At 46.1% G+C, this 27,819-nt stretch overlaps 1 protein-coding gene across 20 annotated transcripts in view; it reads left to right on the top strand.

Annotated features, from left to right (window-relative positions):
- Kalrn (kalirin RhoGEF kinase) overlaps window positions 1-27,819 on the top strand; it is a 724,529-nt gene that overhangs the window by 543,193 nt on the left and 153,517 nt on the right. For 13 of the 20 annotated variants that reach the window (XM_045147196.1, XM_045147195.1, XM_045147193.1 and 10 more), the window contains exon 34: window positions 501-747. In XM_045147196.1, the coding sequence (XP_045003131.1) occupies window positions 501-747 (247 nt within the window). Of the gene's footprint in view, window positions 1-500; window positions 748-17,381; window positions 17,541-27,819 lie in introns of those variants that run through there. The other 7 variants (XM_045147209.1, XM_045147207.1, XM_045147206.1 and 4 more) reach the window with 3 other exon arrangements.

Here is a 27,819-nt window from a genome sequence, read left to right as displayed (position 1 = left end):
GAGAAGGTGGGCCACAAAGGGACATAGGACGTGTGAGAGCAGAGGGGAAGAGTCCAGTGAGGGGTGGGCTGGGGGGTGCTGCAGGAGCATTTCTCACCTACATCCCCAAACATCGGCTAGAAGGCAATGAGCGTGGATCAGCAACCAGTGCCCGATCAGGAAGCATGAAATAAGAGCCCTTGGAAGGAGCGACGGGCATACGGGGAAGGATTTGAAAGCACCACTGGCTGGAAGCTTGGCAAAGGAGTGGCAGAATGAGTTTAAGGAAGCTCAAGAAGTAATAAGAAGGAAAACACTGGCCCTGGGCAGGCTCCAGAGTGGCTGTCTGAGTGACTCAATGGCACTCTGTTAATCACTTTTTTTCTTCTTCTTCTTCTTTCCCATCATATTCCCAACTCCTTTTCCCATCTTCTGCCTTCTCTCCCCACCCCCAATGCCATCCTTTTCCTTTGCTTCCTCCTCCCCTCTCACCCTCACATTCTGTCCCGCCACTACCAAAGCTCTCAGGTGGATGCGAGCTCACCGTGGTCCTCCAGGACTTCAGCGCAGGCCACAGCAGCGAGCTGAGCATCCAGGTGGGACAGACCGTGGAGCTGCTGGAGAGGCCCAGCGAGAGGCCTGGCTGGTGTCTCGTCCGCACCACAGAGCGGAGCCCCCCTCAGGAAGGCCTGGTCCCCAGCAGCGCCCTCTGCATCTCGCATTCGCGCAGCAGCGTGGAGATGGACTGCTTCTTCCCCTTGGTGAAAGGTAGGGAGGGCAGAGAGACGGGCAGTGCCATTCATCAGCTGGCACTAATCTGCTTTGGGAGCCTTCTTCAAACGTGCCAGATTTCTCTGGACCTGGGAGTGGAGAGGGTGGGTCGGGAGCTTGGAGAGAAAGGGATAATGGTAGCTGTGAGGCTTCAGTAACGTCACTTCACAGGCTGGAGAGATGGCTTAGTGGTTAAGCTGCTTGCCTACAAAGCCATAGAACCTGGGTTCGATTCCCCAGAACCCAAGTAAGCCAGATGTACAAGGGACACATGCACCTGGAGTTCATTTACAGGGTTGGAGGCCCTGGTGTGCCCATTCTGTCTGTCTGTCTGTCTCTCTCTCTCTCTCTCTCTCTCTCTCTCTCAAATAAATAATAAAATATGTTTTTTTTTTAATTGAGCTGGGTGTGGTGGCTCACGCCTTTAATCCCAGCACTCAGGAGGCAGAGGTAGGAGGATCTCCATGAGTTCGAGGCCACCTGAGGCTCCATAGTGAATTCCAGATCAGCCTGGGCTACAGTGAGACCCTACCTTGAAAAAGCCAAAAAGAAAGAAAGAAAGAAAGAAAGAAAGAAAGAAAGAAAGAAAGAAAGAAAGAAAGAAAGAAAGAAAGAAAAGAAAAGAAAAGCGACTTCACCTTCTGAATCCCTCTCATTTTAAAGACTGAACAGGTGATTGTTAAGCCCTCCCCCAGCTTTCCCAGCGTCACACTACATCCAGTTCTTTTTTTATCTATGGCCACCTATGACTGGACTCCTTCCTTTCATCTTCACCGCTCCCCCTCCCTGGCAGCTGTGAGCCCCATCCAGTGCTCCTCCTGACAGGAGGGTTGGACAACCACAACAGCCACAGAGTAGGACTTGGTTTGCCAGGGTTTGAGGCTTACCATTCACTTATTTCCTTTTGTACATTCGTTATGTATACCTTGACTTTTGTCTTATGTTTGTTCCATGTTCCCACCATTTAAAAAGTTGATTCACTTTTCATCACACCAGGGAGACTAAACTGGCCAGAGCAATGGTTCTCGAAGGTGGCCTGTAGCAGCTCTGGCTCTGGAGGCAGGCAGGCACATCATATTCAGTCAACAAGTGACCACAGCAACTGGTGTTGAACCAGCCCTGCCCTCTGGGTGGCTGGTACATATCAGGTGTGAAGACACAGACTTCCAAGGCCAAACGCCTTGAATCCATACACTGTGAACCGAGGAAACTGAGGCCCAGAGAATGACAGAGAACCGCGTCTTAGTTTGGAGCTGGTCAGATCAACACCATGAGATCATCTTCTGTGCAGAACTGTGCTAGATATTTATGGGAAAGGCTTCAAGGGGGGGACCTCGTTGTTTCAGAAGCACGGGGGGGTGGTGGTCACTGCTAGTCTTCTCGACTAGTTACAAATGTTAAGTGTCTGGAAACACGCCAGCTCTGGAATTCCGTCTGGGCTCTCTCAAACATGACTTCCTGCCTCTGAACACTAGATGGCAGTGGCAGGCCGCAGTGTCTCTGCTGGCCAGGCTCTGCATCCAGCGATCCTGTTATTGTTTTTGTTTTTTGTTTTTTTTTTTTCCTCCAAAAGGAGAAAAACAGAAAGTAAATCCCCTCCCTGATTCTCTCTGCTCACCTGCAGCCCACACCCACAGCCCAGCCATCATCTGTTCTTCTCCTCCCTTCGTCTGAGGGTCACTGACAGACTGTCTAGAATTTGTGGAGCAATCTGTAATTCCAGACGCATCTTCCCAGTCTTTTGAAGTACTTAATGGGGAGACTGCTAGTGCCAGGAGGTACAGAGGAACCTTATGAATCTGGCTGTGTTTGGAGTTACCCAGAGAAAATTGGGCTAGACTATTGTGAGGGCAAAATGAGACAAGAGATTTAAAAATGCCTAAAATTCCCTCAGTATACTTTATTGTCATAAATTATTGCATCGTTTGTCACACATTACCTGCCAGAGTACCTACAGATTCCCACAAACCTAATGAGAGACTCCATCTGCAGACACAAAGCCTAGGAGAGAAAGGCTGGGAGCCAAGTATGGCTGCTCACACTTGTAATCCCAGTACTGGCTGTGGCAGGCAGATCACCATGGGTTCAAGGCCAGCCTGATCTACCGAGTGACTCTGGGACAGCCTGGGCCACAGAGGGAGAAGCTAACTGTCCCTGGATCCCAGGTATGGAGTGATTCACCAGGGAAGAGACTCAGCTTCATCACTCAGACTGCTAGATAAGACGTTCCCCTCCCTGGCCCCTGGCTGGGTGACTTGTGCAGCCCCTCTTAACTGGGCCCACCACATGTGCAAGCAGGGAGGAGCAAGCCTAAGGTGGAGAATGAGCAACATCAGCCAGTGTGCCCCAACAGGGAGAGGTGGGGGTGTTCAGGGAAGAACTCTACAGAGAGGTGTCTCATGGGACAGACTGCTGGGCACGTCACCACAAACAGGAGCTAAGGCCCAGGATAGAAAAGAGAGGCACAGGCTGGAGAGATTGCGCAGTGGTTAAGGTGCTTGCCTGTGAAGCCTATGGATCCAGGTTCAGTTCCCCATGACCCAGGTAAAGCCACATGCACAAGGTCGTGCATGTGTCTGGAGTTCATCTGAAGTGGCTGGAGACCTTGGCTCATGTATTCTCTCTCTCTCACTCTTTCTCAAATAAATAAATTTTAAAAAAAGAAAGAAGAGAGGAAGGAGTTCGGGAGATGGTTCAATAGTTAAAGTGCTGGCTTGCAACACCTGCTGGCCCAGGCTCGATTCTCAGGACCCATGAAAACCCAAATGCACAAAGTAGAGCATGCATCTGGAGTTTGTGTGCAGCAGCAAGAGGCCCTGGTGTGCCCATCTGCATTCATTTATCCATTCTCTTTCTTTTTCCTCTCTCTCCCTCCTCTTCCCTCTCCTCCCTCCCTTCTTGCAAATAAATAATTTTTTTAACGAAGAAAGGCAGGCAGTCCCAGAATTTTCGAGCTCACTGCACTAGCCAGAGTGCCTGCCACCCACTTTGCTGGTTCTGTTTATCTGCAGATTGATTCCTTGCTCTCCAAACATAGGCTGGTTAGACCGGGCCTGCAGAACTGTAGAGGAAACCCATGAACCCTCTCTATCTTCTCACCAACTGGGCTCAGAATGTGGAGATGTTCAGCTAGGAGTGTTGGCTCTCACCTACATTCCCAGCACTTGAAAGACTGAGGCAAGAGGACTGCCATGAATACAAGGCCAGCTTGAGATATAGGATGAGACCTTGTCTCAAAAAAAGAAAAAAAAAGGTGTGGGGGTGGAGAGATGGCTTAGCAGTTAAAGCACTTGCCTGCTAAGTCTAAGGACCCAGATTCAATTCCCCAGTACTCACATAAGCCAGATGCACAAGGTGACACAATCATCTGGAGTGTTTGCAGTGTCTAGGGGCCCTGGCACACCCATTCTCTCCCCCCCCCACCTCCTTCTTCCTCTCTCTCAAATAAATAAATAAAATATTTAAATGTATATTTTAAAAGAATATAAAGGTGTCCTACTCCTGGTCAGGGGCCATGGAGCATCCCTGTGCCCTTCGGAAGACCTACTTCAAAGTAGCACAGACCCAGTCAGCTGTTCCTGTTTGCATCCCAGGCGGCTGCCTGCTGGCAACCTGGCCTTCTCTTTGCCCAGCCGTGACTTGTCTCCAGTGGGTACTCTTAACTTAGAAGTTATACAGAATGCGGCATTTCAAGGGGCAGGTGGCACAGGTAAGATCCCCTTGAGTGGCGTCATGGAGATCAGAATTGATTTCATCAGTTCCTAAAAGGAACTGGCCCTCCTAACCTTCCAGAAAGCGCAGGTCAGCAACAGCTGTGTGAGGCAGGGGGCATCTGTGAGGTACTTATTGTGATGTGAGTATTTGGGCCAGAATTGAGTACAGGGACTGCAAAATGTGAGTGCCAAGAGAAGTACCCCAAGAGCTAGAACAGAGCCTGCATCCCATCTGCACATTAAAATAATCTACAAGCTTTCCAGAAGGACAAACCCCTAGGATCACGTTGAACAACTGCAGGCAGAATGCTCAGAGCAGGGAATAAACACCAACATTTTCTTAGTGGATTTAAGGCACAGCCTGAGTTGAAATCCATTGCCCTAGCCAGTGTCTCATCTCCCGGAGAGACTCTGGAGCAAAGGAAGGCAAAGCACCTCCCCTAAGTCATGGGGAGGGTCTGTGGCTGGGCAGAAGCAGATTGCGCAGCCCGTGCCCTGTGCACATTCTACCCACTAGATTTCCAGGCAGCCCTGGGCCCCTCCTCTCTTGGGCGGCCATTAGGACAGCAGAGAGCTACTGTGATACATGTGTGACATGACTCATGACGGAGTTGGTGATTTCCCAGAGCCTGTGTAAAGGTAGCTTTACCCAGGGGTGGGGCCTGCCTTACCTGTTCCTTTCCTCTCACCGTGATATCTCAGGGCTCTCCCTGGGGTTGGGCCTTCTAGTATTTTCTTTTGATGATCCCATCTCACTTTGTCAGCAGCAAGCGGTAGTGGGGACACTTCCCAAAGAACAAAGACTTTGTAGAGTCTTTCTACCTCTGACATATCCTTAGCTCTACTTAGAGAGTTTGAAAAACCCCAGACCAACTAATGCAGGCCTGGTGGACCTCAATACTTTTAAGTTTCTTGATGAACCTGATGATTTGAGAGTTGAGAAATGCTGCCTTGTGGGTCCAGCAACCCCAGAGTACATGCTTATGCTGTAGTCAGGTTCTCATTGCTGGCAGAAATCACCCAACCAAGGGCAGCTTATGGGAAAAGAGAGGTTTATTTTTACTTACAGGCTCGAGAGGGAAGCTCCATGATGGCAGGGAAAATGATGGCATGAACAGAAGGTGATCAATAGCAGCAGGAGAGTGTGCCAAACACTGGCAAGAAGAAACTGGCTATAACACCCATAAGCCCACCCCCAACAATACACCGCCTCCAGGAGGTGTTGATTCCCAGATCTCCATCAGCTGGGAACCTAGCATTCAGAACACCTAAATTTATGGGGGACACCTGAATCAAACCACTACAGCTTAGGAGATACATAAGATGCATTGGAGGGCTTAAGCATCAAAATCTGGGTTATATAAAGAACTCAACAACAATGACCAACAAATGCAATTGAATTAAAAAAATGGGCCAAGGACTTGAATAGGCATTTCTTCAAAGAAGTTACACAGGCGGCCAGTACGTACATGAAAATATCTAATCACTAATGAAATGCAAGCCAAAGCCTCAAGGAGATACCTACTTCACACCCCTTAGGATGGCTATTATTTAATACAAACACACACAACATGACAAGTGTCTGTAAGGCTGTGGAGAGCTTGGAACACTTGTGCATGGCTAATGGGAATGTTAAGTGGAAAATACAGTGGAGATCCTCAAAAAATAGGATTGTCATATGATCTAGAAACCCCACTTCTGAGAATATAGCTAAAAGAGTTGAAAACAGGGACACAAACCTATCTACACACCTGTTTGTGTTCACATTACCTATAACAGCCCCAAGGTGGAAACAAGCCAAGTGTCCATGGACAGATGAATGCATACATGCAAAAAGCAAAGAAAAGGGGGCTGGAGAGCTGGCTTAGCAGTTATGGTTTTGCCTGCAAAGCCTAAGGATCCAGGTTGGATTCTCTAGGTCCCATGTAAGCCAGATGCACAAGGTAGCACATGCATCTGGAGTTTGTTTGCAGTGGCTAAAGGCCCTGGTGCACCTATTCTCTCTCTCTCACTCAAATTAATTAATTAAAATTTTTCAGCCAGGCATGGTTTAATCCTTTAAACACCTTTAATCCCAGCCCTCGGGAGGCAGAGGTAGGAGGATAGCCATGAGTTCGAGGCCACTCTGAGACTACGTAGTGAATTCCAGGTCAGCCTGGGCTAGAGTGAAACCCTGCCTCAAAAAAAAAAAAAGAAAAGAAAAGAAAACAAAAATGGACACCAAGCTGTATCATAGAGAAACCTTGAGGATATCATGTTAATTGAAATGACCCAGTCCCAAGAAAAAGACAAATACTATATTATTTCACTTACATGAGACTTTGAATAGTGAACTTTACATAGGTAGAATTGGTGATGATTGTCAGGAACTCAGGGGAGAGGGCACTAGGGAGTTAATTCCTTAGTTGGTATAGAACTTTCATTTGCAAGTTGAAATAATTCTGGAGATGATTAGTGGCATTAGTTGCAGAACAAATTGAATGTCTTCCTCCCTCCTTGGGATGCACACTTTTAAAATGAATGTACTTAATGCCCCAGAGCTATAGATTTAAAATAGGATAGTTTTTTATTTTTTATTTTTGGTTGGTTGGTTGGTTAGTTGGTTTGGTTTTTTTTCAAGATAGGGTCTCACTCTAGCTCAAGTTGACCTGGAATTCACTATGGAGTCTCAGGGTGGCCTCGAACTCACGCGATCCTCCTACTTCTGCTTCACAAGTGTTGGGATTAAAGGCATGTGGCACCACGCCCAGCCTGTTTTTTGTTTTTTAAATGGTTCTGGGTCCTTGTACCCGGGCTCCGAACCCCGATCTCAGTTCTTCTCTTCCCTGCCATAGAATATCCTGTGTTCCTCTTCTTCCCTGTGAGCTTTCTTCCCTGGCTTGGGCTGGGGTCTGGAGAAGTGCAAGGAAACCAAGCCCTGGGCATCCACAGAGAGCCCTGGAGCCAGAAGAGCAGGTCATCATGGTGACCATGGCCACTCGTCACTTAGCTGGCCTCAGGGAAGCTTGCCCAGGTTGTGTGCTACAGAGGCAAATGTCACCAGTGGCCTGAATACCTGAGCAAGACTGCAATCCTCATTACGTACGTCTGTGACTGCTTATAAAAATGCCTTTCTTTAGTGAGCCTTACTGTAGGCCAGGTTTTTGAGTTCATAATTTAAAGCCAATAAATTCTAATTTGCTCATTCTACGGGTAAGAACCAATCCTACAGAGCCAAAGTGACTTGTTCCAGTCACATAGTATTCAACGAGTGGGCCTGGGTTTATATCCAGGCTGTCCATTCCCGCACCTCACAGCACCACTCTGTACTGCTGCACCCTCCTAAGGACAAGTGCTTAGTGTTTTTTTCTCTATCTGACATTGACCTCGTTACAAACACCACACACCCTAGTTTCTCCCTCTCCCTTTCATCTCTGGCCCTAAACACCAGATGAGATACAGATCTTATCCTGCAGGTACTTGGCCCACTAAAAAGATACTGGGGCAGAACAATCCCATGCAGCAGCCCCCCGCCCCCCAGACAGCAGGCTGAGCGGGGTGCAGCTTTGACGCGGGCCAGCCAAGCCTGGAGCTGGTCCAGCCTGTCCACAGACTTTTTGCAGGGTGAGAACTCCCAGCACTTTCCGATGCCAGAAGCCAACACACCAAAAAGTTCCGGCTCCCTTTCCTGCCATGCCTGTCCCTTTTCCATCAAATCCAGGCTGTTAAAGGGCCCCATGTATACCAGGACAATCCTTCAAAGTCCCAGCCCAGCACACACACACACACACACACACACACACATTTTTCACCATAAGAAAGAACTAATCTTCAGAGTTTTGATTTACCCTACAATGCCTAACACCATAAAAAATAGACGTAGAATAGTCCCAAAACATTTCCTTTCAGGTATGAAGCAACTGGTTATAAATCCTGTCTGGGCATGTGGCTCATGCCTATAACACCAGTCCTTGGGTGGACGAGGTAGGAGAATCAGTAGTTCAAGGCCAGCCTTGGCTACATAGTGAGTTTGAGGACAGCCTGTACCACATGAGACCTCTCAAACAAAACCATAATACTGTTGACTACCTGAAACAGAAATAACGATTTTGAATAACCAAGACTATAATCAGTTTGAGTGCTGATATTTCTTGAAGAAAAGTGTGTTTAAAAGTAGATCAAGAGAGGGCTGGAGAGATGGCTTAGCGGTTAAGTGCTTGCCTGTGAAGCCTAAGGACCCTGGTTCGAGGCTTGTTTCCCCAGAAACCACATTAGCCAGATGCACAAGGGGGCGCATGCGTCTGGAGTTCGTTTGCAGTGGCTGGAAGCCCTGACATGCCCATTCCCTCTCTATCTGTCTTTCTCTCCCTCTCTCTCTGTCACTTTCAAATAAATAAATAAAAATGAACAAAAAATAAATAGTTCAAGAGAGTACCGGGCGTGGTGGTGCATGCCTTTAATCCCAGCATTCAGGAGGCAGAGGTAGGAGGATCGCTGTGAGTTTAAGGCCACCCTGAGAGTACAGATGAATTCCAGGTCAGCCTGAGCTAGAGTGAGACCCTACCTCAAAAAAAAAAAAAAAAAAAGATCAAGAGGGCTGGCGGGATGGCTTAGCGGTTTAAGGCGCTTGCCTACAAAGCCAAAGAACCCAGGTTGGATTCCCCAGGATCCACCTTAGCCAGATGCACAAGGGGGTGCACACGTTTGGAGTTTGTTTGCAGTGGCTAAAGGCCCTGGAACTCCCATTTTCTCTCTTTCTCTCTCTCTCTCTCTCTCTCTCTCTCTCTCTCTCTCTCTCGCTCTCTCTCCTTCCCTCCCTCCCTCTTTCTCTGTCAAATAAATAAATAAATTGGGACAGTTTAAAAAATAGATCAAGTTGGTGTGAGTGGAAATTCTAAAACAAGCTCTTCCTTTTTCAGAAGAAAAAGTTCTGGGGCTGGAGATATGGTTTAACTGTTAAGGTCCTTGCTTGCAAAGCCAAAGGACTCAGGTTCAATTCCCCAGGCCCATGTAAGCCAGATGATTATGATGGTGCATGCATCCGGAGTTCATTTGCAGTGGCTACAGGCCCTAGTATACCCCTTCTCTCTCTGTCTCCACCTGCCTCTTTCTCTCATTCTCAAAAAAAAAAAAAAAAATAGTTACAATTAAAACTTTCTCTCTTGGTAAGTGAATAAAAGCTAAAAGTAATCCTTGATTAGATTTAATTTAGCTCAGGAAAATTGGATTTGTTGGGCTATTAAATTCTACCACTTGCATACCTAAAAGGTGTTGGGGTTCACCCCTCCCCAGGTACAAGTGACCTCATCCCCAGTGTTCCTCAGAGGAGGTAAGCCAAGCATGACTTGAACACCCCCAGGGACTGAGAGGTCATACCTCCAGAAAAGCCTGTTGGATTTCAATGTATTTCCAATATTAGAACGTTCCTCTTTCTTGTCACTGAAATCCTTCCCTTGCTGTTCCCTAACCCACTATTCTCAATCTCCCTGTACTCTAAGTCTTTTTCTGTTTTCCATATAAAATGTTGGCTCCTACTTGCCTAAGGTATTAGAACTCAGCAGTTTCTCCCTAAATTATTTTATTGAATGCGTAGAGCAGAACAAATCATGTTAAATTCAGAAGTCCTAACTTGTTTGAAGCAACCATTTGGTGTGTGGATTTATTATCCCCTTGGTGTGCTTGGTGTGGGAACTCTGTCCAGCCTTACCCTCACTCACTCACTGGGGACACAGGGCTCCAAGATAAACATCTTCCACACTTGGACTCTACAGGCTGCTCAGATTTCTGGGTACTCCTAGTAGTCATTTGTGTATGTTCTAAAATAGTATCCTAATTACCTTTTTTAATTTATTTTATTTATTTGCAAGTAAAGAGAGAGATAGAAAGAAGAGAGACAGAGAATGGGTGCACCAGGACCTCCAGCCACTGCAAATGAACTCCAGACACGTGTGCCCCCTTTGTGCATCTGGCTAATGTAGGTCCTTTGGCTTCGCAGGCAAGTGCCTTAACTGCTAAGCCATCTCTCCAGCCCTAATTAACTTTTTAGAAAATTTTTATTTAATTGCAAGCAGAGCAAGATAAAAGAGAGAGAGAGAGAGAGAAAGAAATAGAGCATAGATGTGCCAGGGCCTCCAGTGCTACAAGAAAATTCCAGATGTATGCACCACTTTGTTTGTATGACTTTATGTAGATACCGGGGAATTGAACCTGGGCCATTCGGCTTTGCAAGCAAGCATTTAACCACTGAGTAATCTCTCTAGCCTTCTAATTACCTTTTATCAGTGTCTTCCTGAATTACCTCTAGGACTTCTAATAATGCCTATGTTTTCTCCTTCTAGGCAGGTAGGCAAATAATTAGTCTAAATTTTCTTTGTTCAAGCTGGGTGTGGTGGCTCATGCCTTTAGTCCCTGTACTGTCCCTATACTCGGGAGACAGAGGTAGGAGGATCACAGTGAGTTCGAGGCCACCCTGAGACTTTATAGTGAATTCCAGGTCAGCCTGTGTTAGAGTGAGTCCCTACCTCAAAAAAAAAAAAGAGAAAACAATGTCCTATGTTCAGTGCATAGAATAAATATCTTTATTTTTGGGCTGGAGAGATGGCTTAGCGGTTAAGCGCTTGCCTGTGAAGCCTAAGGACCCCGGTTCAAGGCTCGATTCCCCAGGTCCCACGTTAGCCAGATGCACAAGGGGGCGCACGCGTCTGGAGTTCGTTTGCAGAGGCCGGAAGCCCTGGCGCGCCCATTCTCTCTCTCCCCCTCTATCTGTCTTTCTCTCTGTGTCTGTCGCTCTCAAAGAAATAAATAAAAATTTTAAAGTAATAAGAAAAAAATCTTTATTTTGAGGTATGATTTATTAGATTGGACTGCTTAAATTTTCTATTTTTATAGTTAAAAATGGTTGAAGTTTTTTGTGGGTCTCTGTCTTTGGTTGTTTTTTTTGTTTGTTTGTTTGTTTGTTTTTTGTAAAGGGTCCCATGTAGCCCAGATTGTCCTCAAATTACTACGTTGCCAAGCCTCAGCTTCCCTTCCTAAGGGCTTGGGTTACAGGCATGCACCATCATGTCCAGCTTGAAGTTTAGCTATTTCAGAGGGTCTAATCTAACATGATACAGTCATCCTGTCTTTAAATTAAAAGGGTAGTCAGAAATCTTTGTGTGGGGCTAGAGAGACGGCTCAGCAGTTAAGGTGCTTGCTTAATGACCTGGGTTTGATTCTAGAGTCATCATGTAAAGCCAGATGCACAAAGTGATACAGATATCTGGAGTTCACTGTGGCTGAAGGCCCTGGTGTGCTCATTCTCTCTCTCTCTCTCTCTCCTCTCCTCTCTCTCCCTTTCTCCTCTCCTCTCTCTCCTCTCTGTTCCCTCTTCTCTCTGCCTCTGTCTGCTTGCAAATAAATAAATAATATTTTTTTAAAATTTTTGTGGCAACAGGGGAGGGTCTGCTTCTCAAGTAGTCAGACGAGTCCAAAAGCGGACAGGATGTGAAGTAAGAAGGCATTTATTTGGAGTGGAAAGTCACTCAGTCTTCTTGGGCTATTGATGCAAAGGGTGGCTCAGAGAGTTCCTGGGGGCTTCACGAGTGACAGTATTCAGTAGAAGTGCTTTTTCAACTGTCAGGCTGGCCTTATTGGTATGTGCACCAGAACGCCATCTGTACAATGAAGATGCTTTGCCATGATGTAAAGTGGGCCACAAGGTAGGATGGGATGAGGTGCTTCAGTAGCTAAGAATCTTGAGGTAGACAGCCTGGTCTGGTTATGGCCCCACCACTGACCAGCTGATGATGTTGAGCAGATGGGTTCACATGCCCTTCTTCCACAAAGCAGACTGCCCAGCTAGGTGTACCACACAAAAGATGGTCAGTGATAATTTCACTGATGACTATTGTCAAAGTTCCTCTTTTCCTTATGTCCAAGCTTCAGTCTGTGCCAAATTCTTGTGTGTGCCAAGAAAATTGAACCAGCTGCTTCTAGAACTCACCCTGTTCTTTGTCTCGGCTCAGAGAACATGTCTGATCCAATTTATACTTCCTATATAGATTCTCACACCATGCACTATGATCTGTCTAGGAAACTGGCAGGAAGCCCTAAGGACACCAGTGGGGGAAATCTGTCTTGATACTAGGAGTGCAGACTGAGGAAGGTATTAAATGTTCAAACAGCAAATTACTTGTGGAACAAGCAGCACTGTGACAAATGCCGAATGTGAGACTTGTCCATCTGTGGGAACAGCTAATGATGCTGCAGTGGTTCACCAGGTTTTAGCCTGAACTTTGAACAAAGGTTTTCAGAACATTAAAATATTCACTCTGGTGCTCATGCTCGCTCTCTCACGCCCTCTCTCTCTCTCTCTCCCTCTCTCTTTCTGTAACTATCTTTCTCACCCCCCTTCTCTCCTATTCTCTCAGCCCTCCCTCCATCTGTTCCTCCTCTCTCCTCCCCCCTCTCTTGTGGTTTTATTCCCACACAGCTTTTCCCATGTGGTTACAGTAAGGCTGTCTATGATGCTATAGGCTAACATTCCATCCACTTCAAAATCGTATGGAAAAAGATTGTTGCTTCCTCAGTAGTTCTCAAGGCTTATGCTCATTGTATGAACCTGGGTTAGGTGCTAAGTCTCATCCAATCCCTGTGACTGACAAGAAAGCCTAGGTCTTGCTTGAGCTAATCTTGGGAGTGAGGAATGGGCAGGAGAAAGGTGTTAGCCGCAACCAAAAACATGGTCTGGGAATGTGTCAGGCTCTGTTCTGGGTATCAGGTCCACATGAGTAAACAAAACCAATTCTTTTTTATTTTTATTTAAAAAAATTTTTTTTAATTTATTTACTAATTTGAGAGAGAGTCAGAGAAAGAGAGAATGGGTGCTCCAGGGCCTCTAGCCACTGCAAGTGTGTGCATCTGGCTTTACATGGGTACTGGGGACTCAAACCTGGGTCCTTTGGCTTTGCAGGCAAGCACCTTAACTGCTGAGCCATTGGCTAGCCCAATGAAACCAATTCTTGACCTTATGACAGAAAGCTTGTTTCCTCAAAGAAAACTTAGGATGGTAGTACAAAAATGAGAGGGCAGAGCTGGAAATAGGTGGGGAAAAAACTTACAACACCAGTGGTCCTTACTGTGTTCACTGTACCAACACCAGCACCACCTAGGTTCTGGCAGCAAAGAAAGTGCTCAAAACTCACCCCGGCTAAATGAGAAGCCCTGGGCGTGGAGCATAGTTATCTCATCTTAGCATACCTGTAGCTCTTCGGTGGTGTAGTGCATAACAAACAGTAGGGGCTTTTAAATATTTTTGTTTATTTATTTGAGACAGGGAAAGAGGCAGAATGGGAGAAAGAGAGAGAATGGGTGCCAGGGCCTCTAGCCACTGTAAACAAACTCCAGATATGGGCACCATCTTGTGCATCTGGCTTTCATGGGTCCTGGGGAATCAAACCGAGGTCCTTTGGCTTTGCAGGCAAACGCCTTAACCGCTAAGCCTTCTCTCCAGCCCACTGGGGGACCTTCAAATCTACTGATACCTAGATATATTCAAAGTCAGCGACTGAATGGCCAGGGGAGAGACTCAGCCACTAGTGGTTCTCAGCATCTGTTCCACCCTGGAACTTCCCAAGGAGACTACAAAAATACTAATACCTATAGTTGTTAAAAGCTCTCTGGTGATTCCTATTAGCACCTGTGCCAAACACCATTGCCCTTCAATGCCCTCCTAGGTTACCTTGCAAACATGAACAGATCTAGATGCAGACTAGATGCTCGACGACGGGTGAGAGGTCTGGGGGAGAGCTAGAGCTTAGTGGTTAAGTGCTTGCCTGTGAAGCCTAAGGACCCCGGTTCGAGGCTCAATTCCCCAGAACCCACATTAGCCAGATGCACAAGGGGGCGCATGTGTCTGGAGTTCGTTTGCAGTGGCTGGAGGCCCTGGCATGCCCATTTTCTCTCTCTCTCTCTCTCTCTCTCTCTCCCTCTTTCTCTCTCTGTCTGTCGCTCTCAAATAAATAAATAAAAATAAACAACCAAAAAATTTTTAAAAAGGGCTTTGAAGGTCTCCCCACACACACACATACACACATCAGGGTAAATGGGCTTATATATGGAGAATATTGAGAAACCACTCAGCATATGTAAATGCTCAGTGTTAGCTGCTGTTACTCATTAAGTCATGCTGTTCTCAAATGCTGACCATGTGGCAGGTGCTGTGACACACAGATAAGCAAGGCCCAAATCTGAGCAGGGTTCACATTGGGAAAGGAAGACCCAGATCGTGGCAGTGCCTAAAAGCCTTGTACCTTGCCTACCTTTCTTCCAGAGAAAAATGTAACACCTCCTTCCCCCACCATGGTGCTAGGAATTGAACCCAGGGCCTCACACATAAGCTAGTCTTCTACTTCTGAGCCATACTATCAAGCCCATGATCCTTTATTTTCTTTCCCACTAATGAATGTGTCTGCTTCATGTTGGGCATAAAAAAGGAGGAGCAACATGCTGTGAGTGACTTGTTCAGTGATGCATGACAAGGCCCAGGTCAGTTTCAGGGTGCTGATAGAAAATAAGTTTGAGGATTGGAGAGATGGCTTAGAGGTTAAGGTGCTTGCCTGCAAAGCCAAAGGACCCAGGTTCGATTCCCCAGGACCCATGTAAGCCAGCTGCACAAGGTGACACACGTATCTGGAATTTGTTTACAGTGGCTAGAGGCCTTGGCACATTCATTCTCTCTATGTCTTTCTGCTTCTTTCTCTCTCTCTCAAATAAATAAAACTAAAATATTTTTTAAAAAGAAAATAAGCTTGCCAGGCGTGGTGGCGCACGCCTTTAATCCCAGCACTCGGGAGGCAGAGGTAGGAGGATTGCCATGAGTTCAAGGCCACCCTGAGATGACAGAGTTAATTCCAGGTCAGCCTGGACCAGAGTGAGATCCTACCTTGAAAAACCAAAAAAAAAAAAAAAGAAAAGAAAAGAAAATAAGCTTGACCGTGAACCATGAACAGTACTTAAGAAAGAATAGGGATTGTGGTGTAAATGTGGCTTGGTGGTTAAGTTGCTTGCCTGCAAAGCCTAAGGACCAAGGTTTGATTCCCCAGTACCCACATAAGCTAGATGCACAAGGTGATGCAGGCATCTGGAGTTCATTTGCAGTGGCTAGAGGCCCCATTCTATCTCTCAATCTCTCTCTCTCTCTCTCTCTCTCTCTCTCTCTCTCTCTCTCTCTCTCTGTGTGTGTGTGTGTGTGTGTGTGTGTGTGTGTGTGTGTGTGTTTGCCTCCTTCTCCCTCTCTCTCAAACAAATAAATAGAATATATATTTTTGGGTTGGAGTGATGGTTTAGTGGCTAAGCGCTTGCCTGTCAAACCTAAAGACCCCGGTTCAAGGCTCAATTCCCCAGGACCCATGTTAGCCAGATAAACAAGGGGGTGCACGTGTCTGGAGTTCCTTTGCAGTGGCTGGAGGCCCTGGCATGCCCCTTCTCTCTCTGTTGCTCTCAAATAAATAAATAAAAATAAAAACAATATATATATTTTAAAAGAAGAATAGGGATGTAAGAAAAAGAATGATAGATGCATAGGAGTGGTATTTGCATTTCTCTGCAGGCACTTATTCACCTACAACTATTAAATATTACCTCTGTAACAGATACTTCTGTGGATGCCTTTGTAAATTCTAGACACAGTCTTGCTATGTAGCTGAGGCTTATCTTGAACTCTTTTATTTAAATTTTACTTCTTTGTGTTTATTTGGTGCACACACGCATGTGCGCGTGCATGTGCGTGTGTGCGTGCGTGTGTGTGTGTGTGTGTGTGTGCGCCATGGTGTGGAGGTGAAAGGACAATCTTCCAGTTAGTCCTCACCTTCCACTTGTTTGAGGCAGAGTCTCTCCTTGTGTACCACTCTGTTCGGGAGTTCTGCAGAAATTCTCCTGTCTTTGCAAGAGTTGCTCAACAAGCACCTTCACTGAGTCATTTCCTCAGGCCCTCCTCTTAAATTCATTCATTCTTTCTTTCTCTCTCTCTCTTTCTTTCTTTCTTTTGAGAGAAGAGAGAGAGCTAGATGGAGAGAATGGTCACACCAGGACCTTCAGCTACTGCAAACAAACTCCAGACACATGTGTCACCTTTTGTATGTGGCTTACGTGGGTCCGGAGGAATCGAACCTGGGTCCTTTAGCTTTTCAGGCAAGTGCCTTAACCACTTAGCTCTCTCCTCAAGCCCTTTTCTTGTACTCTTGATCTTCCTGCCTCCACCTCCCTGGCGCAGGGATTACAAGCATGTGCCAGCACACCTGTATATTTTATTTTCTAATGAGAAAACCACAGATCAAAACACTGAGGTGAATGGCCTGAGCTCATACCACTAATGAATGGTGACAGTGAGCTTTGAACTTTGGTTGTATGATGCCAAGCCCAGAGAGCTTTTGCACACCATCATTGTGGTCCGGAAGCAAGATAAAGAAACGAGGCACTGTTACCATTTTTAGTTGTAATCATTAAAGGAGGAAAAGAAAAGAGTTGGTTGGGTAATTTGAATAGAAGATGAGAAGAAGGAAAGGACAAACCGACCAGGGAGAGCCATTGCTTAGTTTTGAGGTTTCTCTCCTCTTCCACCTCCTTAGCCTCTTCTAACGGTATATTTTAAGCCAAATCTGACCATGGTGGCCTTTGAGGGAAAGACGTTGCACCTAAGAAGTACCTGTTTTGCGTCAGGGCATCTAGACAACTGACCGAGTTTTCCAGGTTCATTATCCACAGTCACCTGCAGCGGCGCAGAACGCTCAAGGCCACTACTGGCCTGCTCCCCAGCAAACAGCTGGACCTTGGAACTCCGCCCCCGGGCCCTCCCTCTCGCCGGCCCCTCCCCTCCTCCCCAAGGTGGCCCTGGTCCCCGGGAGTCCGTCCTCGCGCCGCCCGGCTGGGTGCGGGAGAGGACGCTGGGCGGCGGAGCCGGCTCCGAAGTTTCGTCGGGGCTCAGCCCAGCTGGCGCCCTCCCGTGCCATGCGGGAGCGCTGGAGCCGCGCGGCAGCATGAAGGGCGGCGATCGGGCTTACACCCGAGGGCCCTCTTTGGGGTGGCTCTTAGCTAAGTGCTGCTGCTGCTTCCCTTGCCGAGGTGAGTGGCGTTTCCAGCCAGCTGGCGGGCTAGGGGCGCGGGAAGAGGATGGGGTCGGGCCCTGGGATGAGCGCGCGCGCCGGGTATGCTGAGAGCCGCTTCGGGTGCAGTTTCCCCAGGCAGCGGAAAGCGTCCTCAGGGTGAGGTTTTTGACTTGAATGTGGAACTGTAGTTTGGAGACAGTTACTTCCAGGGACTTGGGATGCAGAGCTGTAGAGGGAGGGATGGGGAGACCCGGAGCTCTGGGTGTCCCCTCAGTGGAGGAGACACACACGGCGCTGCCCATTTACGTATGGCTCTCAGCTTCGGAATTACTATGACTCTTGGCAATAGGAATGTGTTTGACACTGTCTACACTAGGAACTGTTACCCAAGTGACAATTTTCTTGTAGGATTGGAACTCGCCTTTTTTTTTTTTTTTTTTTTTGACTGGTTGTTCACAGGATGGAATTGCAGCTCTGGTCCAGCACTTGGCTGATTAATTAATGAAGAACTATTTTTGTACCCAATTAGGACTGTATTTACTTATTCTGCTAATTTTAATGTCATTGGGGAGACTTGCAGGAAGCAACCAATTTCCCCAGATCAGCCTGCAAAACAGTGAGAAAGACCTCAGAAAGAGGGCTGTGGGCTATGTAGCTTCAGAAAAAAGGTGAGATGCTAACTAACACTGTTCTTGTTACCATGAGAGCTGGGAAGAATGGTCACGTGGTTAGAGGTGAGCACATGACCTCTTACTTGGCCTTTAACCTTATTTTTTTTTCCCCATCTATTGGGGCTTTGGTCCCCAACACCACTTACAGAGTCCCAGTCTCAATCTCATTGTCTATACAAAATGCCCGTGGCCCTTCATAGCTGAGTTGCTGGTGATTCGACTTCATTCAGTGACTCCATCCAGCCACACACGTAACCCTGACAAACTCCCAGGTCTGTGTGCATGTCTGGTCACAAAAATTAATTAAATCTCAAGAACTTTCTGAAGTTATTAAGGTTCACAATCCAAGCATTAGATTCTCTTAATGTCTGTGTTAATTAGAACTGCTGGGAGCTGGTATCCTACCCCAATCTCCTGCTTTTGACTAGAGGAATTTGCCGGGCCCGGGGAACCATGACTGGTTCAGAAACAGTAGAAGTCGAGGCTGGGAACTGCAGGGAGGGGGTGAATTAAGGAGGGAGGAAGCAGGAAGAAACAAAAAGAGAGTTGAGTGGGTGGGTTTGCTCTGAGAGCTGCTTGAAGGTGAAGGCTTTCCAAGCACGGCTTCCTGGGAGTCCATCTACTATCCAGGGGAAATGTGGGGGCTTGGGTGGTGGTTGTCCACAGCCTCCGTCACTGCACCCGTTGGGTCCACATGTGGCAGCTTTATCTGCCCAGGGTATGTGGCCTGGGTTTGTCAGCTGCCCTGGCTTTCCAGCCCACTGCTGAGCCCCACAGTCATGGAATGCAGTGGCTGCAGACTGTGGCTAGGAGAGGATGTGGGAGAGGGGTGGTGCTGCTGGAGCCCCAGAGACTGACACCATGAAGCTCCCTTCAAGTTGGTGGGAAGCAAAAGATCCTAGCGATGAAAGTAGCTCAAGAGAAAAAAGAAGGTAACAAGGCGGCTACCTTCTCACCTCTGCCTTTGCTCCTTATGTGAAACGTGTGGGAATTGAAAGTGACCTAAATCTGACTCAGATTTTGGGGGCTGGGCAGAGTGGTAGCATCTCAAGTGTTGGGACACTCCCTCCAAACAGAGGTGGGAGTCTCCCTTCACTCTGCCTAGGGACATCATAGTTCAAAGGCAGGCCAGAAGATAAGGTCTATTGAGGCTGAGTGTGTATCCATTGCTGGCATCCCAGAACTCTGTGGGAAGAAACCTGTCTAACGGCAAGCCAGAGAGGATACAAAGGAGACCCCAGTGGAGGGTATTCACAGGTAGGAGCTCCTCAACTGTCTCCCTACTCTCTGAAACCAGTTTCTCCAGTCTTGCAGATCTCCTACCATTGAAAGGCATTCTCCCCACTTCCCGCTTTAAATAAAAGCAGCTGGTTCATTTGACCCTTCCTGCTTCTGCGAGAACTTGCCTCTCTCCTCCTTAAGTAGCTACGCCCTAAAGCTCAGTAGGTCAGAGCCCTTAGCTGTGGTTCCCAGGTCAAGGGGCCCTTGGCTAACTGGCTTCCAGTCATTCAGGATGTAGAGCACTCCTAAAGTCTAAAAACAAGGGGAATGAAGAGGAAGTAGAGGTTCTAGTTATTTCTGACTCAAAGGGAAAAGAGCCATACAGGAATTTCTCTAGTGAATCCTACGTAGTTTTAATAGTTACCACAAAAATAAGAGTCAGTAAATAGTCCCTGAATGGCCTTACATATCACACTGAAGGAAAATATGCACAAGTTTAGTGAAGCTTGTCTTCTGATTTGAAAAAGTGAGAAAGCTTTTTTTTTTCCCCTTCCTGTTTATTTACATATGTTTTGGTTCTGTTGAGTATGGGAATGGTAAAGAAATTTGAGAAATGATGATCTTTTTTTCCTATTTTGAAATTGGTATTAAAGAAGCAGAACATAAGGGTAGGTAGAAAAGAAACAGAGGTGAGATGAGAAGAAAGTAAGACAAATATATTTACAACTGCGTTTTTGAAAGTGAAAACCAACGGAAAGTGAGATAATGGCATACATGTATCTGAAGGGTGATAAAACATTGGTGTCACGCTGTGTGGGGAGTAAGGGACTGCTGGAGCTAGTCACACTGTCCTTTAAGCCTGAAGAAGTAGGTCAGCTCAGGAGACTTCTTTAGTTATCTTAAAGTTGTGTTTGTTTTGTTTTATTTCATTTTAAATAACCTTTCAGAGTGACAAAAGGATTTCAAATCACTTGGAAATTGTTAAGTACCCCACTGGAATATTTGACCTCTTAGATCACAAATCCCAGATCTTTCTAGATGAAAGCCAGTTTGGGTCTTCAGTTTTCCAGTCAACTTGTAATTAACTTTGGATGTATGGGCAAAAAAAAAAAAAAAAAAAAATCTCTGCTGGCAAGCCTTTCCGGCCCTCCTCCTCTGCTCCTTTGCATGTGCATGGGATTTATTAATGTGTCCTTGTCCTTGTGTCCCAAGCTCTATGCCTTCGTGTCTCCCCTGAATGTCTCAGAGGGGTGGGCACTGGTGACGTGCTGGGATCACCTACCCGTGATCCTTCTACAACAGGATAGATAGTTGGTTTCCTGCTTGACTCTGATGTCGGATTTATGGAGGTTCACAGGATATCCAGTGTTACCCTCATCTATAGTTGACCTCTTTCCTTAGAGTCCCTAACCAAGAACCTTATGACTTGATGTAATACTACCCATTTTATTAACTGATTTTAATGTGTGAAACCATGTCACCAAGTTTCTTCAGAAACATGTTGATAACCTTGAAGGAATTACCCTTATGACACTCCCTACCCAAAAAACACAATCATTGGGAACTTCATACATGCCTTCTTATTTTTCATCTCTGGGAAAGAATATGATGACAAAGACTCAACTGGCCATTTGGCATATATTTGCTTTCCAACATATCTCTCCACAAATTCTAACAATTACCCTAATCTGAGGAGGGGTACCACACATCCTGAAAACTGAAGCCAAACAGCTCTCCTCTGGTACAACTTTGTGTCCAACTGGAATCACTAGGAATCCTGTGGGTGCATCATCATAATGGATCTCTCCATAAATCCTACTTGGAATGACAAGATAAAAATGTCAGGCGTGGAGTGCACGCCTTTAAGCCCAGCACTCAGGAGGCAGAGGTAGGAGGACCGCCATGAGTTCAAGGCCACCCTGAGACTACATTGTGAATTCTAGGTCAGCCTAGGCTAGAGCGAGACCCTACCTTGAGAAAAAAAAAAAAAAAAAAAAGAAAGAAAAAAAAAAAAAAAAAATGCAGTCTTGGTATCTGTTTTATGATGTGAAATGATCTGAAAATAAACAAGCAGGTGAACATGGGGCATTACTCTGAGCCTGTACAATGTGGCTGTGAGCATGTCTGACTCTAGGGTCATTGGTATTCCATTTCTTGATGTTCATTTTGATACCTGTGATCCTGTTCTCTCCTCATCTGAAAATATGGCCTGTCTCTTAAAAATGTTGCTCCTCTTGCAGTCAGTGAGAGGCTTCAGGCCCTGTGCTCTCCTTTAGACCAGAACCCAGGCCAGCCATCCTAAAGGGAAGCCATAGGAAAGGCAGGGATCTGAAACCTGCACAGGGCGTCTCCAGCAGAAGGCACAAAAGAGGAAGTTAGAACCAGAAGAAATTCTAGGGACTATTTCTTTTATTTAGTTATTTTTGGTTTTTCAAGGTAGGGTCTCACTCTTCCCTCAGAATGACCTAGAATTCACTCTGTAGTTTCAGGGTGGCCTCGAACTCATGGTGATCCTCCTACCTCTGCCTCCCCAGTGCTGGAATTAAAGGTGTGCACCACACCCGGCTTTAGGAACTGTTTCATCACATCTCTGGAAAAGGAAACACCAGATATTAGTAGCAGAACTAGAAACTGCCCCCCCCCATTCCATCTCCTGGACCTGGAGTAACAGCTCTGCAGAGGCAGGACTGACCCCATGAAAGGACCCTCCCTATTCCCAAGTGGAAGCTTGGTTGTTGACTATGGAATCACCTGTTCTTGTGGTGACCACACTGCCTGGCTGGCCTAGTTTAAGGATTCTTCTTTCCCAAGACCACCTGTGACAGGGTACACCAGAGCAGCTGTATATCACTTAATAAGTATCTATTCAGGGCTTCCCCTCCAGTTCAGTTTCTTTCCCCCTTTCTTTCTTTCTTTCTTTCTTTCTTTCTTTCTTTCTCTCTTTCTTTCTCTCTTTCTTTCTTTCTTTCTTTCTTTAAAGATTTTATTTATTTGAAAGAGGGGGGAAGAGAGAGAGGGAGGGAGGGAGGGAGGGAGAGAATGGGCATATCAGGGCCTCTAGCCACTGCAAACGAACTCCAGATGCATTTGCCACCATGTGCATCTGGCTTACATGGGACCTGGAGAATCAAACCTCGGTCCTTAGGCTTTACGGGCATGTACCTTAACCACTAAGCCACCTCTCTAGCCCCTCTTTCCCCTTTCTTTCTTGTAGCTGTAACTTTAGAAACTTACTCTGTTGCCCAGGCTGGCCTCAGCTCCCTAGGCTCAAACGATTCTCCTGCCTCAGCCTCCCCAGTGGCTGGGACCACAGGCATGTACCACCCCAGCTGGCTTGAAACTGTTCTTGATGCACACTCTTTCAGGAAGAAATGTATCAGTGAAACGCATTCCTCTCGTGCCATCCTTGACTGCTCCTGGTTTGCAACTCACAGTGTTCTAACATCATTTGACAAATGTTTATATGCTGAGTGCATGCCAGCCTGGCACTGGGTACCTGGGAGAGGATGAGAATCCTCATGGTGCTTACTGCATTGGGCTCCTGTGAGGATTACTTAGGATAATGTCTGTAAAGGGCTAAGCCTAGCACCAGGTGTGTAACCTGCTTTTTAAAAGTGCAGCAATACCAGACATAGATGCCATCCCCAGGAGACTCTCAACTAAGCATTAGTGGGTCCTCTAGGTAGTAATGCTGTAAACTCAAGTTCCTTAACAATCCAGTGGCCTTGGCTCAAACTTTGCCACAGTGCCTCTATATTGTGGAGTTGTCACTGTAGGGGAAGAAAGCTTGTCATCTCCTTTTAAAAAACCCATGTAACAATGCTAGTGTCACAGTCATTGCATTCCATAAAAGAAGATTCAACAAAAGTCCAACAAGGAGCCTAAGTGTCTTCAAGTTGTCCTCCTCTTGTGGGAAAATCACAAGGTGTGAGAAGTGGGAGAATAGGCACACTGGTTACTTGTGCTTGTTTTTATTGTTGTCTCCTTTTGTTTTGGGTGCTAGGGATGGAAACCAGAGCATTGCACACACTAAGCAAGCATTCTGCCTGCTGTCAGCTACATTAAGTTTTGAATTTTAGATCCCAAGAAGCCACATACAAAAAGAAAAAGCCAGGCTGAAGAGATGGCTTAGTGGTTAAGGCACTTGCCTGCAAAGCCTAAGGGCTCAGGATCAATTCCCCAGGACCTATGTAAGCCAGATGCACATAGTGGCACATGCACCTGGAGTTCATTTGCAATGGGTAGAGGCCCTGGTGCACCCATTCATTCTCATTCTGTCTCTCTCATAAATAAAAATAAAAGATTTAAAAAGAAAGAAAAAGCCAACCACCTTTGCTTGACTTCAGCTTTTAGAAACACTTTTCTGTTCACCGTATAGTTAGTGGAGATGCACATCCTTAATATGTGGAGTTTGCCTGGTTCTCCAGGCTGAGGTGAAAACTACAGCCCTTCAGCACGGGCCACCTCAGCCCCTGGGGTCCTGGATGCTTCGCTGGGATTCGGCCAGGCTCTTCTGTGTCCCTCACACATGAGAGACCAGGAGGGCTGGGTTTCCTGCCTGGTTTGTTCAGTCACTAATGGGGCACATCTTTTTTGAGGTTGGCACAACTTTCCGTGTTATACTTCCTGGAAGGAGGGGCCCCCTGGTTGCACCCGTGAGGCAGCTGAGAGGCTGCTAGGTAGTTTTTGTCAGGTAAAGAGCAAAGCTCAGAGCTTCTGAACAGGTTGCTCCACATTCTTCTCGCCCTTATGGTGAGCACAGTGAGGAAGAGCACAGTGAGGAAGCTGGCAAGCTGCAAGGGAAAGCCCTTCTGCTGTGAAGTGGAAACAGCACCCGGTCAGCCGTCAGCGGTCAGCGTTGCTGTTCTCCTCTGTCTGCCTCTCTTTGGGGCCTGATGATCTTGGCACGTGTCTTCCCTCACGTCACCTGGTACATCATAGGATCTTGGGACATCCTCAGGTGGTTTTTTCCCCCTTCTTTCTCCATTAGAATCTTCATATTGCTTCTGTGGATAAAGGGATGTTACTTTTCCCCATCCAAAGAGGAAAAAAGCTGCACTGTCATAGTTCCAAACCGTCCACACCTGCCACAGATTTTGCATCCTAGTTTCACACCTGTTGGCTGCATCTGTCTTTCTAATCTTTCTCCCCGCCCGCCCCCAGCAGAATGCCTGAGTAAAGTAACTAAAGTGTGCTCACTGGGAACTGTGGTGGACATGCATACCACAGGACCCCAGAGCCCAAGCGCTCTGTAAAGTGTTATAACCACAGGCTTACTACTGACTTGGAAAGAATCTACTTTCTCTCTGGCTTTTCTCTCTCTCTCTCTCTTTTAATATTTTATTTTTATTTATTTATTTGAGAGAGAGAGAATGGCCATGCCAGGGCCTCCAGCCACTGCAAATGAATTCCAGATGCATGTGCCCCCTTGTGCATTTGGCTTATGTGGGTCCTGGGGAATTGAACCTGGGTCCTCTGTCTCTGCAGGCAAGCATCTTAACTGCTAAGACATCTCTCCACTGCCCCCTCTTTTAAATTAGGGTCTCACTGTAGCTCAGGCTGACCAGGCACTAAACTCCGTGGTCCCAGGCTGTCCTCACAGAACTCACAGCGTTTCTCCTACCTCTGCCTCCACAGTGCTGGGATTAAAGGTTTGGGCCACCACCACGCCTCTTTCCCTTCTTGATATGCACTTTTCTCCTTCTGTTCTGTTTCAACTCCCTGCCTCCTCCCTCCACTTCCCCCAACTCCAGCATGGAAAAGGATTCTGTATGAGAAGGCGTCTTCTACCCTGGGGAATTCTTGTTTTGGCCTCATTACCATTCACTGTCACAAGGGAGGGGGTGGGGTGGGAGTAGGAATGAGAAATCAGGAAGCATCTATGACTTCCTTTGGGAGCTCTTGGGATCAAGGATCCAATAAGGGAGGTGTGTGTATTTTTCTTCTAATTTAAGATTATGTTGGTTTTTGTTCTTTTCCTCACTGTTCTTAAAGAGAACCGTGTTCACCACAGAGGGGAAAATCAGATGTTAGGCAAACAAAAAGTCTACAAAAGCATAGCCCTCAACCACCTTGAAGCCACCTTTTCTTAACCACTTGCCGTATTCCACTGTTCATCCCTTTTCTCATAAATGGATTCATATTTTACTTACTGCTTTGACAACTTGCTTTTACTTCATCTTCTATGTAGCTATATTTCTAGGATTATATTTTCCAATGCTGGGAATGAAACCCAGAGCCTTTAGTATCCTAGGCAAGCGAACTGCCTCTGAGCTACATCACCAACTGTCCAATGTTCTGAAAGACTACAAATTTTTGCCCTGCAGACAAGACTTAACTTGACAGTTGTTGCTTGTGAGTTTCATGTACCAGTTAAAACTTGGGAGGAAGATATGAGGAAGAATCCTGGGCTAGGATGTGGGCCTTTCTACGATGAGATTGTGTAGAAACACCGATTCCTGGCCTGGGGTTCCCAGGTTTCCATTTCTCACCTTTCTTTTCTGTGGGGGTAGAATTTACCCCCGTTCTCCCTTTCTCACCTGTCAGCTATGAGACTGAACAGTCGGTTGCCCTCCCCTCTGCACAGAGGAGAACTCAGGGTTTGTCCTCCCCTCTTGTCAGTTATATAGTGCTGCTGACTCTGTAGTGCACAAGGAGCAGCTTCAGGGATTTTTCTGTATCTTTTCTTTGAGACATACCTTGAGGGAGAGGTCATTAAATTTACATAACTGGTAAAAAGAGCCTTGATTGATTGTGTGTGTGTGTGTGTGTATGTGTGTGTGTGTGTGTGTGTATGTCTAAAATGTCATGTGTAAATGGGAAATAATTTCAGATATGGGCAAATGAAAATGAAATTCCATCATCTAGAAATAACATTTTTTAAAAGTATTTTATTTATTTAATTATTTGACAGAAAGAGGCAGAGAAAAAGAGAGAAAGGATGGGCACACCAGGACCTCTGATCACTGCAAACGATCTCCAGGCGTATTGTCACCTTATGCAACTGGTTTACATAGTACTGGGGAATTGAACCTGGGTCCTTTGTCTTTGCCAGCAAATGCCTTAACCATTAAGTCATCTCTCCAGCCCTAGAAATCACATTATTTTAAAGATTTATTTTTATTTATTTGAGACAGAGAGAGAAGGAGAGAGAGACAGAGAGAAAAGGAATGAGAATGGGCATACCAGGGCCTTTATCCACTGCAAACAAACTCCAGACGCATGCGCCACCATGTGCATCTGGCTTACATGGGACCTGGAGAATTGAACCTGGGTCCTTAGGCTTCACAAGCATGTGCCTTAACCAGTAAGCCATTTCTCCAGCCCTAGAAATAACATTTTTAATAAATGGATCTTTCATATTTTTTTCTCCACCTATGTATTTTTTTTCTCCAACATATGACATAGTAGTGCAGCAGGCTTAATTTCTTTTACAAAGGGGATAATTTCTACATTTTGTTTTTGTTTTTTGAGGTAGGGTCTCACTCTAGCTCAGGCTGACCTGGAATTCACTATGTAGTCTCCTACCTCTGCCTCCTGAGTGCTGGGATTAAAGGCATGATAGTTTTGATACCACCAAAGACACCAAACACCACACATACCTCAGGGTTTTTGTTTCATTTCCATACCACTGCATGTACATGTTTTCATGCATGAATATCATGTGTTTTTATCTAATGTCCTGTATTTCAGGCTATTTCTTTTTCTTATTTATTTATTATTTATTTTGCTTTTGCTTTAAACAGTATCATAGTGATTACAGTGACCTTTTTTTTTTTTCTTAATTTGTATGAGAGAGTGACAGAAATAGGCAGACATACAGAGAGAAAATCATTTATGAGCACACCAGGGCCTCCTCCTACTGCAAATGAACTCCAGATGCATGTGCCACTTTGTGCATGTGGCTTTATGTGGGTACTGGGTAATCAAACCTGGCCTGTCAGACTTTGCAAGCAAGTGCCTTTAACCGCTGAACCATTACTCCAGCCCCTATAGCGACCATTCTTGTGGTTGTCTTGTCATATACACCTAATAACTTTCTTAAGATAAATTCCTAGAAATGGGGCTCCTGTATCAGAAAATATGGAGAACTTGAAGCTCATTTGTTGCCAGTTACCCTCAGTTTCAGGGCCTTTGAAAAGAAGAGTGTACTGTTTTTTGTTTTAAGAGGATTTATGAGAAACATCCTCTGGGACTAGGAATTTCATGCCTCTCCAACTGTTTACTTCTGCTTACATTGTCTAAACTAACTTAATTCTTTTAGATGAGAAAACACCCTGGCTGAGAGTATAACAGACTAATGCCTTTGATTCTTGTGCTAAGTACTGATACACAGGCTAGAAATGTAGCTCAGTTAGTAGAGTGTTCGCCTAAGCTTGCACAAAGCTCTGGGTCCAATCTCTA

Source organism: Jaculus jaculus, chromosome 4, assembly GCF_020740685.1.
Source record: "Jaculus jaculus isolate mJacJac1 chromosome 4, mJacJac1.mat.Y.cur, whole genome shotgun sequence".
Lineage (NCBI taxonomy): Eukaryota > Metazoa > Chordata > Mammalia > Rodentia > Dipodidae > Jaculus > Jaculus jaculus.
The sequence above is the reverse complement of the archived record's forward strand: the minus strand, read 5'-3'. Positions and strand labels throughout refer to the sequence as shown.